This window comes from Notamacropus eugenii, chromosome 1, assembly GCF_028372415.1.
Source record: "Notamacropus eugenii isolate mMacEug1 chromosome 1, mMacEug1.pri_v2, whole genome shotgun sequence".
NCBI classification, from domain to species: Eukaryota; Metazoa; Chordata; class Mammalia; order Diprotodontia; family Macropodidae; genus Notamacropus; species Notamacropus eugenii.
In genome coordinates, this window is record NC_092872.1 from 200,682,945 (window position 1) to 200,696,136 (window position 13,192).

The 13,192-nt window shown below is 39.1% G+C and overlaps 1 protein-coding gene across 3 annotated transcripts in view; it reads left to right on the forward strand.

Annotated features, from left to right (window-relative positions):
• Nucleotides 1-1,006: 1,006 nt before the first annotated feature.
• Nucleotides 1,007-13,192, forward strand: part of PLPP4 (phospholipid phosphatase 4) — a 196,575-nt gene continuing 184,389 nt past the window's right edge. For 2 of the 3 annotated variants that reach the window (XM_072624225.1, XM_072624234.1), the window contains exon 1: nucleotides 1,007-1,149. In XM_072624225.1, coding sequence (XP_072480326.1) covers nucleotides 1,094-1,149 — 56 coding nt within the window. In that variant the 5' untranslated portion in view covers nucleotides 1,007-1,093. Of the gene's footprint in view, nucleotides 1,150-2,338; nucleotides 2,456-13,192 lie in introns of those variants that run through there. The other variant, XM_072624239.1, reaches the window with a different exon arrangement.

Below are 13,192 nucleotides of genomic sequence, written 5' to 3' on the forward strand. Positions count from 1 at the left end.
TGATCTCCTTCCTTAGAGAGTCTGGGGAATTCCCTTTTTCCCTATATGGGGGAAAAGAATAACAACAAAAAACCCTTTGCAGCCTGAGAGTTGGGGGTGGGGAAGGTAGGTTAGGGAGTGCAGAGGGGAAATCTGGGGTTACACTTTTTACTTTAGCGTTTTTCAAAAGTAGGGAATGCTTTGGGTATTTTTTTTTTTCTCTTTGTCAGTCTAATTTCTGATATGGAAAGTGCAAGAAAAGAGGCAAAGGGTTGTTTTTTGGAAAGGTAATCTTGGCGGAAATTCTCACGACAAAAAGCGGTGAATTTAAGGTCTGAGGAGTGTGGAGGTGACATAATGTGAAAACACCTGAAATATACAATATGTAGTATATGCACTCCAAACCGATGTAATAGAAAGCTGTCTTTGTGTCTGTGTCTGTCCTTTTTCTCTTTCTTGTCTTTTAAGAAAGACAGGCAGAGAGAAAAGGGCTTGCTTGTTTCCGTGGAGCGAAGGAACTGAGCCGCCAGCCAAACTGGCCAGGGAAAAGAGCTGAAGGCGCTGGAGACGGCGGGCATCCCTGGATTTTCCCCTCTCCTGATAAATAAATCAAAGCTGCGGAAGACACGAAGTTATTTTTCCAATTGACGGCGGGGGAGAGGCAGCCCTCCCCCTCCGTTCTCCGCGCTTGGGCGCAGGCGAATAGAGAGCAAGAGGGAGCAGCAGCGGCAGCGGCAGGACCGCGGCGGTGCAGCCAGCAGCTCCGCTACCTGGGAGAGCGCCTGCCCCTCCAAGGCAGCTTCCCGGGGCGGCTCCAGCTGCGGCTCCAGAGGCGGCTGGGTCCGCCGCTGGGAAATGGGAGAGGAGGAGGGGCAGGGCGAGCTCTCTTCGCTGGGGGCCCTTTGGAGAGCTGCTGGTTTAGGCTGAGCCCTGCCCCCTTTCCTTTCCCGCCCTGGCGCTCCCCCTCACGCCTCAACCTCACCGCCCCAACCCAAGTCTGTGGCGCGTCTGAGTCTCGGACCGGTCTCTTTTAAAGAGAGGCGCAGCTCGGTGTGAGGTCCAGCTGCGCGAAAGGGGCGCATTGCTTGGGATTGGCTCAACGCTCCGACTCACCATGCGGGATCTGGCCATCGAGATCGGGGTCCGAGTACTCCTCTTTGGGGTCTTTGTGTAAGTACCTGGCAAACCTGGGTAGGGCATGGAGGGATGGACGCTAACTGGGTCTAGGGCTCAACTTTCTTCCCACCGTTACCAGCCCTGGACTAGGCGCGCCCCTTGGGGGTCCGCTTTCTATGCTTGGAGTGTGTAAAGGATTAATTAGAGTCGTGTTTACTCTGCTTTTCCTGGAACCCTGGCTCCCGAGCTCCTGTGTGTGGGTATATGTATGTGTGTGGTGGGGTGGAAGGATGCGTGCTTAGGGGTAAACTGAGTCAGAACTAGAGCTTCGCCCGCCTTGTCCTGACTGGGGCTCTTCAAGGGAGGCAGATGGAGGTGCTCTACAGACACTGAGGAGAAAAATCGCGATGGTTGTATCTCCTGTTACCCCTGCTTCCACAAGCCACTTGGAGATACCGGAACAACTCGGATTTTAGCGTACTTGGTTTCCGTCCTACTGCACCCTTGCTCTGGGTGAGCAGGATCTGCAAAGGGGTATCCCAGAGAAATGAAGGCTTTGTCTCGGAATGAAAGGTTTGGTCTCCGTTTACATCCCTGGATGACTGATTTTAGGGCAAAATTAAAAACAAAACAAAATACACACACATGGAGATGGAACTAGTTCCCTACTAGAAGCTGACTGTGTCTGTATCTGCATCTTTGTATGTCTGTGCTGGTACTGTGGTACTCTCTTTAAGCTGGGTTTCCAGAAAGCCCCTTGATGTAGGGTTTTGTTTGTCTTCTTCAAGGGAGTTGGAGACATTTTTCGGCAAGGAAAACTGTTGCCAGTTAGGAAACAAATCCTCCATTGGTATGGATGGCCACCGGTGCCTGTGGACTTTGAAGTCTGTGAAGTTCATGGGGGGAATTTTTGTGTAGTGATCTAAGAGTAAGGGAGACACGGCGGGGTGGGGGGCGGGATCAGCAGAAATCAAAGGGTGAGCTGAGCTTTTCTGGTGATCTTTGGCTCAGCTCAGTGCAGTGTCTGGGAAACCTTTTGTTAGGGAGAGGAACTGGTCATACGTCTTCTGAGAATGACCTCCTTCGAGTTTTTTAAATTGTCCACCACAGCCACAGTCTTGATTGTGTCTGGCTATTGTAACCTCCTGATTTACCTAGGCTGCAGTGAGCTACTGAGTGCCTGGACTCCTCATCGATGAGCTTCCTCAGCAACTGTGTCATAGCAAAGCTGACCGATCTCAGATGAACAATCACAGGTTAAGATACATCCCACCACCTCTGCTTGCTCCACCATTAGACAACAAACCATCAAGTCAGCCTTCCCAGAACTGGATTTTTGCTTCCAGAAAATGCAGCCAAAGTAAGACTACCCCTTGCAGGTTTTCCTGTTGCCCCAGTGTTTCCCTCAATCTGTGGCTTACTTTCTGCCTCTATTTTAAATGTATACTGTTAGAAAATGATCAGTTAGAATTGAATGAACTTTCAGGATTTATTATATTTCCAGTAGACTCACATCTCACATTCCCCTCCTCCTTTTGTTGTAAAACATCAAGAGCATAACATCCAGAGGATTTTATCCCTTCTTTTAGGAAACTTCAAGTAACATCTTCCATTTAGTATGCACTGGCATAGAAATAGTCCTGCTCTTAAGTTCTTTCTTGGCCAGAGATGAAATTTATCCTGAATATTTATTCCCAGCATCCAGAGAGGGCAATGAACTCTCCCAGATGAAAGGAAATCCCTCCTCTTCCCCCTTCTTCAGTTCTAACACTAGTCTCATTCACTGACAACAAGAAAAGAGAACTTTCCATCTGATCTTACTGCATTTGCTAAATCTGAAGAAATGCTTTTTCCTCCTTCCTCCCCATTTTTCTCACTTAAAGAACAGGAATTAAAAGATTGTGATTTCATTTTAATAAAATAGAGACTTAGCATTTTCTCTTTGCCTTGCTTAATTGGATTCTCTTTGGATGAAAAAAATGGAACATTGGGTGATTGGGAAATTTGTGTTGAATGCCTGGATGTCATTTGGATCAAACTACCTCAGAATATGTCACTACCTTGAGTTTACTATACCGCTGGCCCTTTGGTTTGATGTGTTGGGAATTATGAATGATCAAATACTCCATGGGATACAGGGCTAAGTAAGCTGAAATTCTTTTTCCAAGTCTGCTTTCAGATTTCTCCCCTGATGCTGATATTGATCTTTTACAAAAATAAAGAAGTCTATAGATGGATTTACCACTTTGTCCATATTTGGTTTTGTATGCCTCATGTTTCCTGTAAGATAGTGACATTGAAGTCATTCAGGCAACAAAAGTCTCTCTTCCAAACTTCCTCATATTAATGGGCATTGGACTTATTTTTTTTGTTTAGAGGTGAAACCTTGGACAAGATGGTGCCATGGTATTGAAGATTTATTGCTCTTGAATTTAATGGAATTCTGTAGACATATGTGACACTTGTGGCCCCTCACTTCCCCCAAAAGCCTGCTCTCCTTGGTGTTTGATACTGGATAGAAACAAATTGAGGAGTTTAGATCAATTTATCACAACTCACAGGGTTGTTCTGAAGATCAACTGAGATAATATCTGTAAGGTGCACAGTGCTTGGCACCAAGTAATCAGACAATCTTTATTAAGGACCCACTTTGTGCCAGCAACTGTGCTAAGTGCTAGGGATACAGAAAGAGGCAAAAGATAGTTCCTGTCTTGAAATCCCCTTATAATTTACAACATGAAAATGCATATATACAAAGCCAGCTATGTATAGGAACAAAGTAAAAGACATACACAACAGGTGCTTAATAGATGCTTATTCCTCCCTTTGTATTCCCCTCTTCAGCTTTAGGAAGCCTGATATTTGCCGCAAGGACAGTGGTCAAATTCATGTGCATGTTCATAAGTAATGGATTCATTTTTAAACATAGGTTTATAAATTGGGAATTGTAAGGAACCTTAGAGGTTATTGAGTTCATTTCTCTCATTTTACAGATGAGGATATTGAGGCCCAGAGAGGGGAAGTATCTTACATAGGGAGTATTACAGTCAGCATTCACACCCAAGTCTTCTGACTGCACTCTTTCTGCTCTCTCAAGCTTGTTATCTCAGTATCCAAGGATGAGAATAAACAAGCTGATAGAATCTGATTCTGATGGGCTCAGTGTGTAAGCAATTAAGGACTACAGCTAGGTCCCAATTAGTACAAATAATGAGTTTCCTGAAGTAGGTCTATTATTTGAATTTGCACTACATACTTCCATTGGGCTGGAAGCAATCACCATATTTTACCTAATTATAACTCCAAATAGTATGAATTTGAATACACATGGCTACGTCATGGGATTCATTACTCACACTAATTGGGACCTGGTTGTATTGCTTCAAGGTTCACTGTCACATATAGAATGATGCAGATGGATCCACTGAATTAGACCCATTAGAGCTCTTAGTCCATGCCACTCTGCTGTAATAAAGAGAGTCCTAACTCATGGGTAGGCAGCTCGGTGGCACAGTGGATAGAGTGACAGACCTGAAGTCAAGAAGACTTATCTTACTGAGTTCAAACCTGACCTCAGACACTTATTACCCAGGTAACCCTGGGCAAGTCACTTAACCCTGCTTGTCTCAGTTTCCTCATCTGTAAAATGAGCTAGAAAAGGAAAAGGCAAACTACTCCAGTATCTCTGCCAAGAAAACCACAAGTGGGGTCACAAAGAGTCAGACATGGCTGAAACAACTGAACAACAGTTTGAAAACTTTCTATCCAAGAATAACCTTAACCTGTATTTCCTCAAGCAGGTAAGACAAATTCCTGTAATGCTAAGGCTTTCAGAACACTTGCTGCTTCTCCTTTCCCTTTTGAAAACAGTCAGGATAGGCATTCTATCTCACAAGCTTAGAAAATGGCTAGTTGCTCTCTGAGGGGTGTTCAAACCTAAGAACTGGTGATCTCTCTGAAGAATTTGGTGAAGTGTTTAGAGTAACAAGACCACTGGATTAAGACTCAGGAGATTGGGCTCAGCCTGAGCTCTATTGGCTCTACTAGGTGGATGAGCCCAGACAAGTCTCTCATAGTGTTTGGCCTTCAGTTTTCTTATCTCTCTCAAAAGAAGTGTATTTAGAGTGGATGACCTCTAAGATCCTTTCTGGGTCCTTTCTGGCTCTGAAATACTGTGGTGGAAGAAACACCATATTAATCAGCATGGACCAAATACAGAAATAACATAACCTATAGCAAATTGGGCAACCAGAAAGTAATAATTTTTAATAGAATCTGGCAGTCCTAGCCAGAGCATGGAAACTGTATTTCAATTTCAGTCAACTAATTATTACCTTTGAATGACCAAGAACAGGGATGGCTGAAGAAAATGGAAGCAGGGTGGTACATTAATAATACGAAACAAGTGCAAAGTAAATATATGAATGAATAAAAAATAAATTTATTACATGATTACTATGTATACAAATATCATGATAGTACCCACACTCAAGGAACATATATTTTATTATATGACAAAATATAGAGGGGAATAGTGGCCAGGGTAGGGTTATTTTGGTCTAGGAATTTGCCAAGATGGTGCATGGATTGACTTTTCCAGAATGGTAATGTGGATTTGATGATTCTTCCCAGAGCAAGGTAAACTCTTAGCAATTAGGACTGTAGGGCCCTAGGATAAAGTTTGAAGTGCCCAGTAGACCTGGAGGGTAGAGTGAAGTAACATGTCAAGATGTTCCCTAGTTTGATCTTCATAACAACCCTGTAGATTGAGCAGTGCAAATGTTATCTTTCCCATTTTACAGATCAGGAAATTAAGAGGTGAAGGGATTTGCTCAGAATGTTTCCTCTGTGGCAGAGCTGTGTCTTGAACCTAAGGCTTCTGACTCCCAATTCGTGGCTCTCCATTAAATCATATGATTAAGCATGACCCTGATGACCTTTTTCTTCCTGAGACTTTCCAAAGCCAACCCTAGACTTTGTTCACTAAGCAGTCAGCTTATAGCAAAACAGCCTCCTGTTCTAATGAGCTAAGTCTACCAATCTTAATGACTGGAACAAAAACATCCACAACTCATTAGTAATCCCTAATCGAACCAATTATCCCCAGTTGTGCTTTTAACTTTGAAACGCAGATGAGCATAACTCAGAATAGTATTTGGGAGCCAGCTTTACCCTGAGATCTAAATGTCAATGAACAGAAGCTGATTATGACCAAGATTTGCATTCTACAAAAGCAAATGAGATTTATGCAGACAACAGCTTCTGTGAATGGCTTTTCCTGATTCTTTTAGTAGCTAGTGGTGAAATCTACGGATTTGTTGGTTTAAATAGAAATGACAGTATCTCATCCCTGCAGAGAATAAACTAACAACACTCTTTCCTGTTTGTGGCCTCTACCATCTTAGCAGATTCCAAGGAGTTTGGATTTTTAAGAGCTAGAAGAAGCCTTAGATAGTATTACTCCAAGCAGCCCTTATTTTACTTTTAAGGTGGTTGGTGTCCGGAAAAGTTACTTACCCAAGTTAGGACAGGTAGTGAGTGACAGAGCTGGGATGAATACTCAGGTCCTTTGATTGCAAATCTACCTTTTTTCATGTTACTATGCCATCTCCTCTTCATCCATTCAAAAATCTCATTTATGTAATACTGACATAAAAAAAATCTTACAAGAGTAATAATGTGAAATCAAAATGTTGATTTACTGCAAAGGGAGCTGGGTGGACTTCTCTTAGAAGGCAGCTATGGAAGAGTAGTTAGCACTTGGCCTAGAATTCCAGAGACTCACTCTGCTTCTTGCTCTATCTGTAACTTACTGTGGGACCCTTGGACAAGTTACTTATCACTAGGAATTTGTTTCCTCTTCTGCAACATGAGGAAGTAGGCTTGAAAATCCCTAAGGTCCCTTCCAAACTTGACTTAGAGTTCATGGACAGAAGTTAGGTAAATGAAGATTTTCTTATCACTTCTAGTGGTATTGCCTACTTCTTCCTCTCCCCTCTCTTTTCCTTCCCCTCCCCAGGGAGCATCCCTTATAATAAAATAAAGCAATAAAATAAATAAAAAATAAAAAAGACAATAAAAGAAAAAAAAAAGCAAATCAGCAAAACTAACCAAAAAATTTACTGTGTTGGCAGGATATGCAATATTCTCCCATCAAGGCAGTTACCTCTTCAAAGAAGAGAGGGAGATTTTCTCCTTTCTTCTTTGAGGCAAGGTTGATTACTACAATTTCTTGCTTTTCACATCCAATTTGTGTTGTTGTAGTTCTTTCCATTTACACTGCTGTAGTTACTGCTTGTATTTTTTTTTCCAGGTTCTTCTTCCATTTGTATGAGTTCACTCAAGTCTTCCCATGCTTCTCTGTATTCCTTACATTCACCATTCCTTACAGTTTAGTAATATTACATTCTTTTCATGCATCACAGTTGGTTTAGCCATTTTCCAATTCGTGGGGTTCAATTTTTTCCAGGTCTTTGCTACTAAAAATATGCTGCTAGGAATATCTTGGCTTATGTGCCTTTCTTTCTATCACTGAATTCCATAGGGATATAAGCTTAACAATGGGATATCTGGTTCTAAAAGTATGAATATTTGAATCACTTTCTTAGCATTATTGCAAATTGTTTTCCACAATGTTTGGAACAATGCATAGCTTTAGTAATAATGAATTAATGCATCTGTATTTATCCAGTCATATAATATTTTCACACATGAACTCTATCAGATTTCACAGCTATATCTAGGGGAAAATTTCTTAGTGGAAAGAAATGATCAAAAAGATAAAATAGATAATTTTGATTGCGTAAAATTGAAAAGCTTATAAACCAAACCATTGCAAGCAGGAAAAAAAGGGAAGCTGTTGAGGAGATAGGAGGAAATCTTTGAATTAAAACACCTCTGAAAGGTATTGATGCCCAAGGTTTATTGGGAACTAATACAAACGTATAAGACCAACAGCTATTTTCCTATGAATAAGTAGTTAAGAAACAAGAGTAAGTCATTCTTAAAAAAAAGAGTTTCAAAGTATAAAGTCATTTGAAAAAATATATCGAATCATTAATAATATTATATATGCAAATCAAATCATCTAATAACCAGAAAATTGGCAAAGATGACACAATTTGGGAATTATCAATTTTAGAGTCATGTAAATACAGGCACACTTAGTATACTATTATGGGAGCTGTGTATTAGTCCAACTATTAGGGAAAGCAATTTGCAACAATGCTAAAAAGTGATTCAAACATCTATACTCTAGGAACCATATATGTGTGTGTGTGTGTGCATGTGTGTGTGCCTATACACACATCATATGTACCAGTTATATACTTGGTGTGCCACTTTTAATATTTATTCAGGTCATAGATCTGTTTTGACCTTAGTGTGGTAGATGGTATAAAAAGTTGGTCTAAACCAAATTTCTACCAATCTGTTTTCCAATTTTTCTTTTCTCTTCAAATAGGGAATTCATATCACAGTGATACATATTCTCAACTTTATTAAGCACTTAGTTTTTTTAGTTCATTTGGGAAATGGAGATTTTTCTTTTTTTAACATTTTTACTTAAAGTTTTGAGTTCCAAATTCTATTCCTCCCTCCCTGTCTCCCTTCCCTCCTCCCTCCTTGAAGCACTAAGCAACCAGATATAGGCTATACACATGCAATTAGGTAAACCATTTCCATAATAGTGATTTTGTACAAGAAGACTAGAATAAAAGAAAAAAAAGTGAAAGAAAGTTAAAAATAGCATGCTTCAGTCTGTATTCAATTAATTTTAATTCTTTCTCTGGAGGCAGATAGTATGCTTCATCATTAATCCTTTGGGATTGTCTTGGATCATTGTTTTGCTGAGAATAGTTAAGTCATTCACAATTCTTCATCCAACACTGTTGCTGCTGCTGTGTAAAACATTCTATTGAATGTTCACTTCACTATGCCTCAGTTCACACCTTACCAGGTTTTTCTAAAATCATCCTGCTTGTCATTTCTTATAGCACAATAATATTCCATTACAATCATATACTACAGCTTGTTTAGTTGTTCCCCAATTCATAGGCATCCCTTTGATTTACAATTCTTAGCCACCACAAAAAGAGTTGCTATATATATTTTTGAACAAATAAGTCCTTTTCTCTTTTGTTGGATGTCTTTGGGACATAGATCTAGCAGTGGTATTGTTGTATCAAAGGGTATGCACAGTTTTATAGCCCTTTGGGTATAGTTGAAATGGAGATTTTTTTTTTCAGTCAGCACTTAATTTTTATCTGTATCTATCTATCTATCATCTGTCTATCTATCTATCTATCTATCTATCTATCTATCTATCTATCTATCTATCTATCTATCTATCTGCCCATCTATCTATCTATCCATCCATCTATCCATCTTTCTATCCCAGATTTCTTTTGGTATAAAAGTCTATAAATATCAGACTTGACTTCTTCATTTTAATTTCCCCAAAATAATTTTTCTAGTTATAAAGAGAAAAAGTGCATCCTTTTAGTACAGACCTATCTCTTTAATATATTGAAATTATTTAATGGAATTCAAACACTGAAATATATTCATTCTGGCATATCTCACTAAAAGTGAGATCTGGAAATATTGAAAATAAAGTAAGAAAATCAATGGGAATTTCTTTATATTACAAGATTATTCATTTTACAAAAAAAGACTTTAAACTTCCCATAGTCAACTCATATTTCAGAAATGATAATTATACATTCAATATTTTATTAACAAATGATTTGTGGGAAGCAGATACAATATACATTTTAAGTCAAAGTATCACAGTCCCATGCAAGGGACTTCCTGTCTGATATTGTGTTGAGGTATTAGTCCTTATACTCTTCTCACCATCTCCTGTCCTCCTCACCCCCTGCCCTGTAACTGGCATTTCCACCATTGGTGACCAAAGACCAAACCATCAAAATTCTGTCCTTTAGCATTGGTCATCCTCTCTCATTGGGTAACTGTTCCTGAGCAGAAGGTCAGGCCCCTCTTCTTGTGCCAAGAATGGGGAATGGCAAAGCATTTCTGTGGTAGCCATAAAATATTAAAAGATTCAGGGAAAGACCCACCATATTTGATAAATCATCTGTAGAAGATGTGTGGAAGGGTGTGGGTCAAAGATCGAATAGGATGAGAAGGCATGGATAGGTTGCAAGTAATAATAGTGGAGGGAATACCCCCAGTGGTGTGGATAATGTATCTATAGAAGTAGGGATAAGGATAGGAATAGGAATTGGACTTATGATTTCCTTTATTTGGGGACTCCCAGGTGAGGAAATTCCCTCTACTAATGCAGGTCAACACTTTCTCCTCACCTTATGATCTTAGAGTACTTCCTAGAGCACTGAGAGGTTAAATGAATTACCCAAGGTCACACAATTAGTATGTGTTAAAAGTGAGACTCAAGGTCAGGAGGTCTTTCTGTATTCAAGGCTAACTCCCTATTCACTGAGCTATACTTCCTCTCAATCTATAGCAGTATTAGTTAATTATCATTATCAACTTTTTATTGTCATTTTCAAACATTAACCTACTGAAATAACTCTAAAATATCTTTAGAAAATTTCCTGGTATAAGTAGCCTCCAAATATATATTTGTTGAATGAATAATGTCTTTTTAAAACTCTTAATCCTTTGTTCTTGTTCACTTATGTGCAACTGACTCTCCATGATCCCATGTGAGATTTTCTTGACAAAGGTATAGCCTTCTTAACTCTTTTTACAGATGAGGAAAATGAGGCAAATAGTATTAAGTGATTTGCCCAGGTTCATACAGCTAGTAAGTGTCTAGGGCCAGATTTGAACTCATGAAAATTAATCTTCCTGACTCCAGGCCTTGGAGCTCTATCCACTGGACTACTTAACTGCCTCACTGAATGGCAAAAATACATTTGACATATGAATAGAATGGAATATAACTAAAAAACTTTGAATATGGAGAATACAGAGAAGCATGGGAAAACTTACGTGAATTCAAGTAAATTGAAGTAAGAAGAATCAGAAAAATATAAGCAATGACTACAATAATGAAAATGGAAAGAACAGTAAGGTAGAAAATTATAGTAATCAACCTTGGCCCCAAATAAGAAAGGAGATGATGCATCTCCCTCCCTTATTAGAAGAACATTGCATATACACACATGCACACATACATATATATCTGCATATCTACATATATGTGTGCATATATGTATGTACATGCATATGTGTGTGTGTATATATACATATATATGCATACACCATGTGTACCAATTATATATTTGGTGTTAGACGTCTACTAGGGCACATATCTTAATTCCTAAACATCCAGAATATACCAGGCACATTTCACTGGTGGATATATTTATTGTTTTGAGTTCTTTCTGTCATTGACCTTAGGTGGATGCTAGAGCAGATGTGTGCGTGTGCGTGTGCATGTGTGTGTGTGTGTGTGTGTGTGTGTGTGTGCATGTGTGTTTGGATCTGTTTTTCTTTTCCCCTGGAAGCTTTTTGCTTATTATTTGATTAATGAAACATCTTCCTCTTTTGAAATATTATTTACTCTTGTAAAAAGAGTTGTCTATACTGAGAATTCCAAGAGTTGGTGTTTCCTTATAATATACAGGAGAAACAACCAGTCTCATAACTTGTGGATATAGTTACCTCAACTTATCATAAAGATTATTCCTTTTATGACCCACATAGGACTCACAAAAAATTTGGAAACTGTTTTCTGGATTTTGTTTGTTTCTACGAAAGATTCTTTAACTAATAAAAAAAAATGTAGTCTTAGGAACTCTGCTTCTTTTGCAACAAACTGCTGTTCCAGTTCATGGATGAGTTGCATATCAGTCTGTCACTGATTTATAGAAAGGAAGTTGTTTTTGAGGATGAAGCTGATATCTGTCAATAGATGTTGATGGAAATCCCCATTGTGCAGACTGAAGTCAAACAACCTGACAAGTCAAGATGATACTATCAGATGTCCTCTACTGACTAGGAGGAAAACATAGAGGAGTTCAAATGATTATGTGGACTAAGGGATAATTTAATAGTCTTCAGATATATGAGGACTAGTCACATGGAAGATGATGGTGGTTATCTCATTTCCATTTTCACTGAGTATAAAAAACAAAGGAAATTGACTACAGCAGCAGTTAGGAATGGATGTCAATTACTAAAAGAAGCACTTCTTGATAGGAGGAGTTGTTAATCACTGTGAGATGTTTTTTTATCCTCCTGAGTCTGTACATTGGTAGTATTAGTTTCTGTTGGTCTAGACAGAGTCCTGTGAAAAGTGAAGATGGATGTAAATTTCATCATTCAACAAAACTAGTATGAGACATAATGTTAACAATAACTACATTTATAGTGTACTTTGAGGTTTAGAATACTCTAAGGATTTTTTTGGGGAGTGGAATTTTCCATGTGGTTTTCCTTTCATCAATAGATTTTGAAGATCTTTACAACTTGTTAGATAGTCTATGAGAGTTGTTATAACCAAAAATTCCCTCCTCCTCACAGTCAATCTCATGGTGAAGCTCTACAAATTAAGAGTGGCAGAGCTTTGACCAAGAGACACACAACACAATATCAGACAGAAACTGGGATTGAGATACTTTGATTTACAAAGCATATTATATCTTTTCCCCACAAGTCATTCATTAATAAAATGTTGAATGTATAATTATCATTTTTGATGGGCCTTTGACTCATGAAAGACCATCAAAAGACTATCTCAAAGCATGAAAAATTTGAGTTAGACAATGGTTGAACTGGAAAAGACATCAGGTTATCATTTTAAACCCCCTCATTTTATAGATGAGGGATCTCAGTTTTTGAGAGAGCAAGTAACTTACTTAATATTATGTAGCTAATTACTGGTGGAGACATGTTTCCAACCAAGATCTTCTGACTTCCAGTGGCTTTCCCTCCTACATCCTGGTGTGTCAACCATGAAAGAAGGGGAGGGGAATTTGGACATAATTGTCTGCTCCATTTTTTCCCCCAGCAACTTAAACCTGCTTTTTGGAAGCTGATGCAGAAGCTCACCATGTTTAGTGCCTCACACTACAAGTTTTCACTCTGTGATTGCCCAAAGGGACTC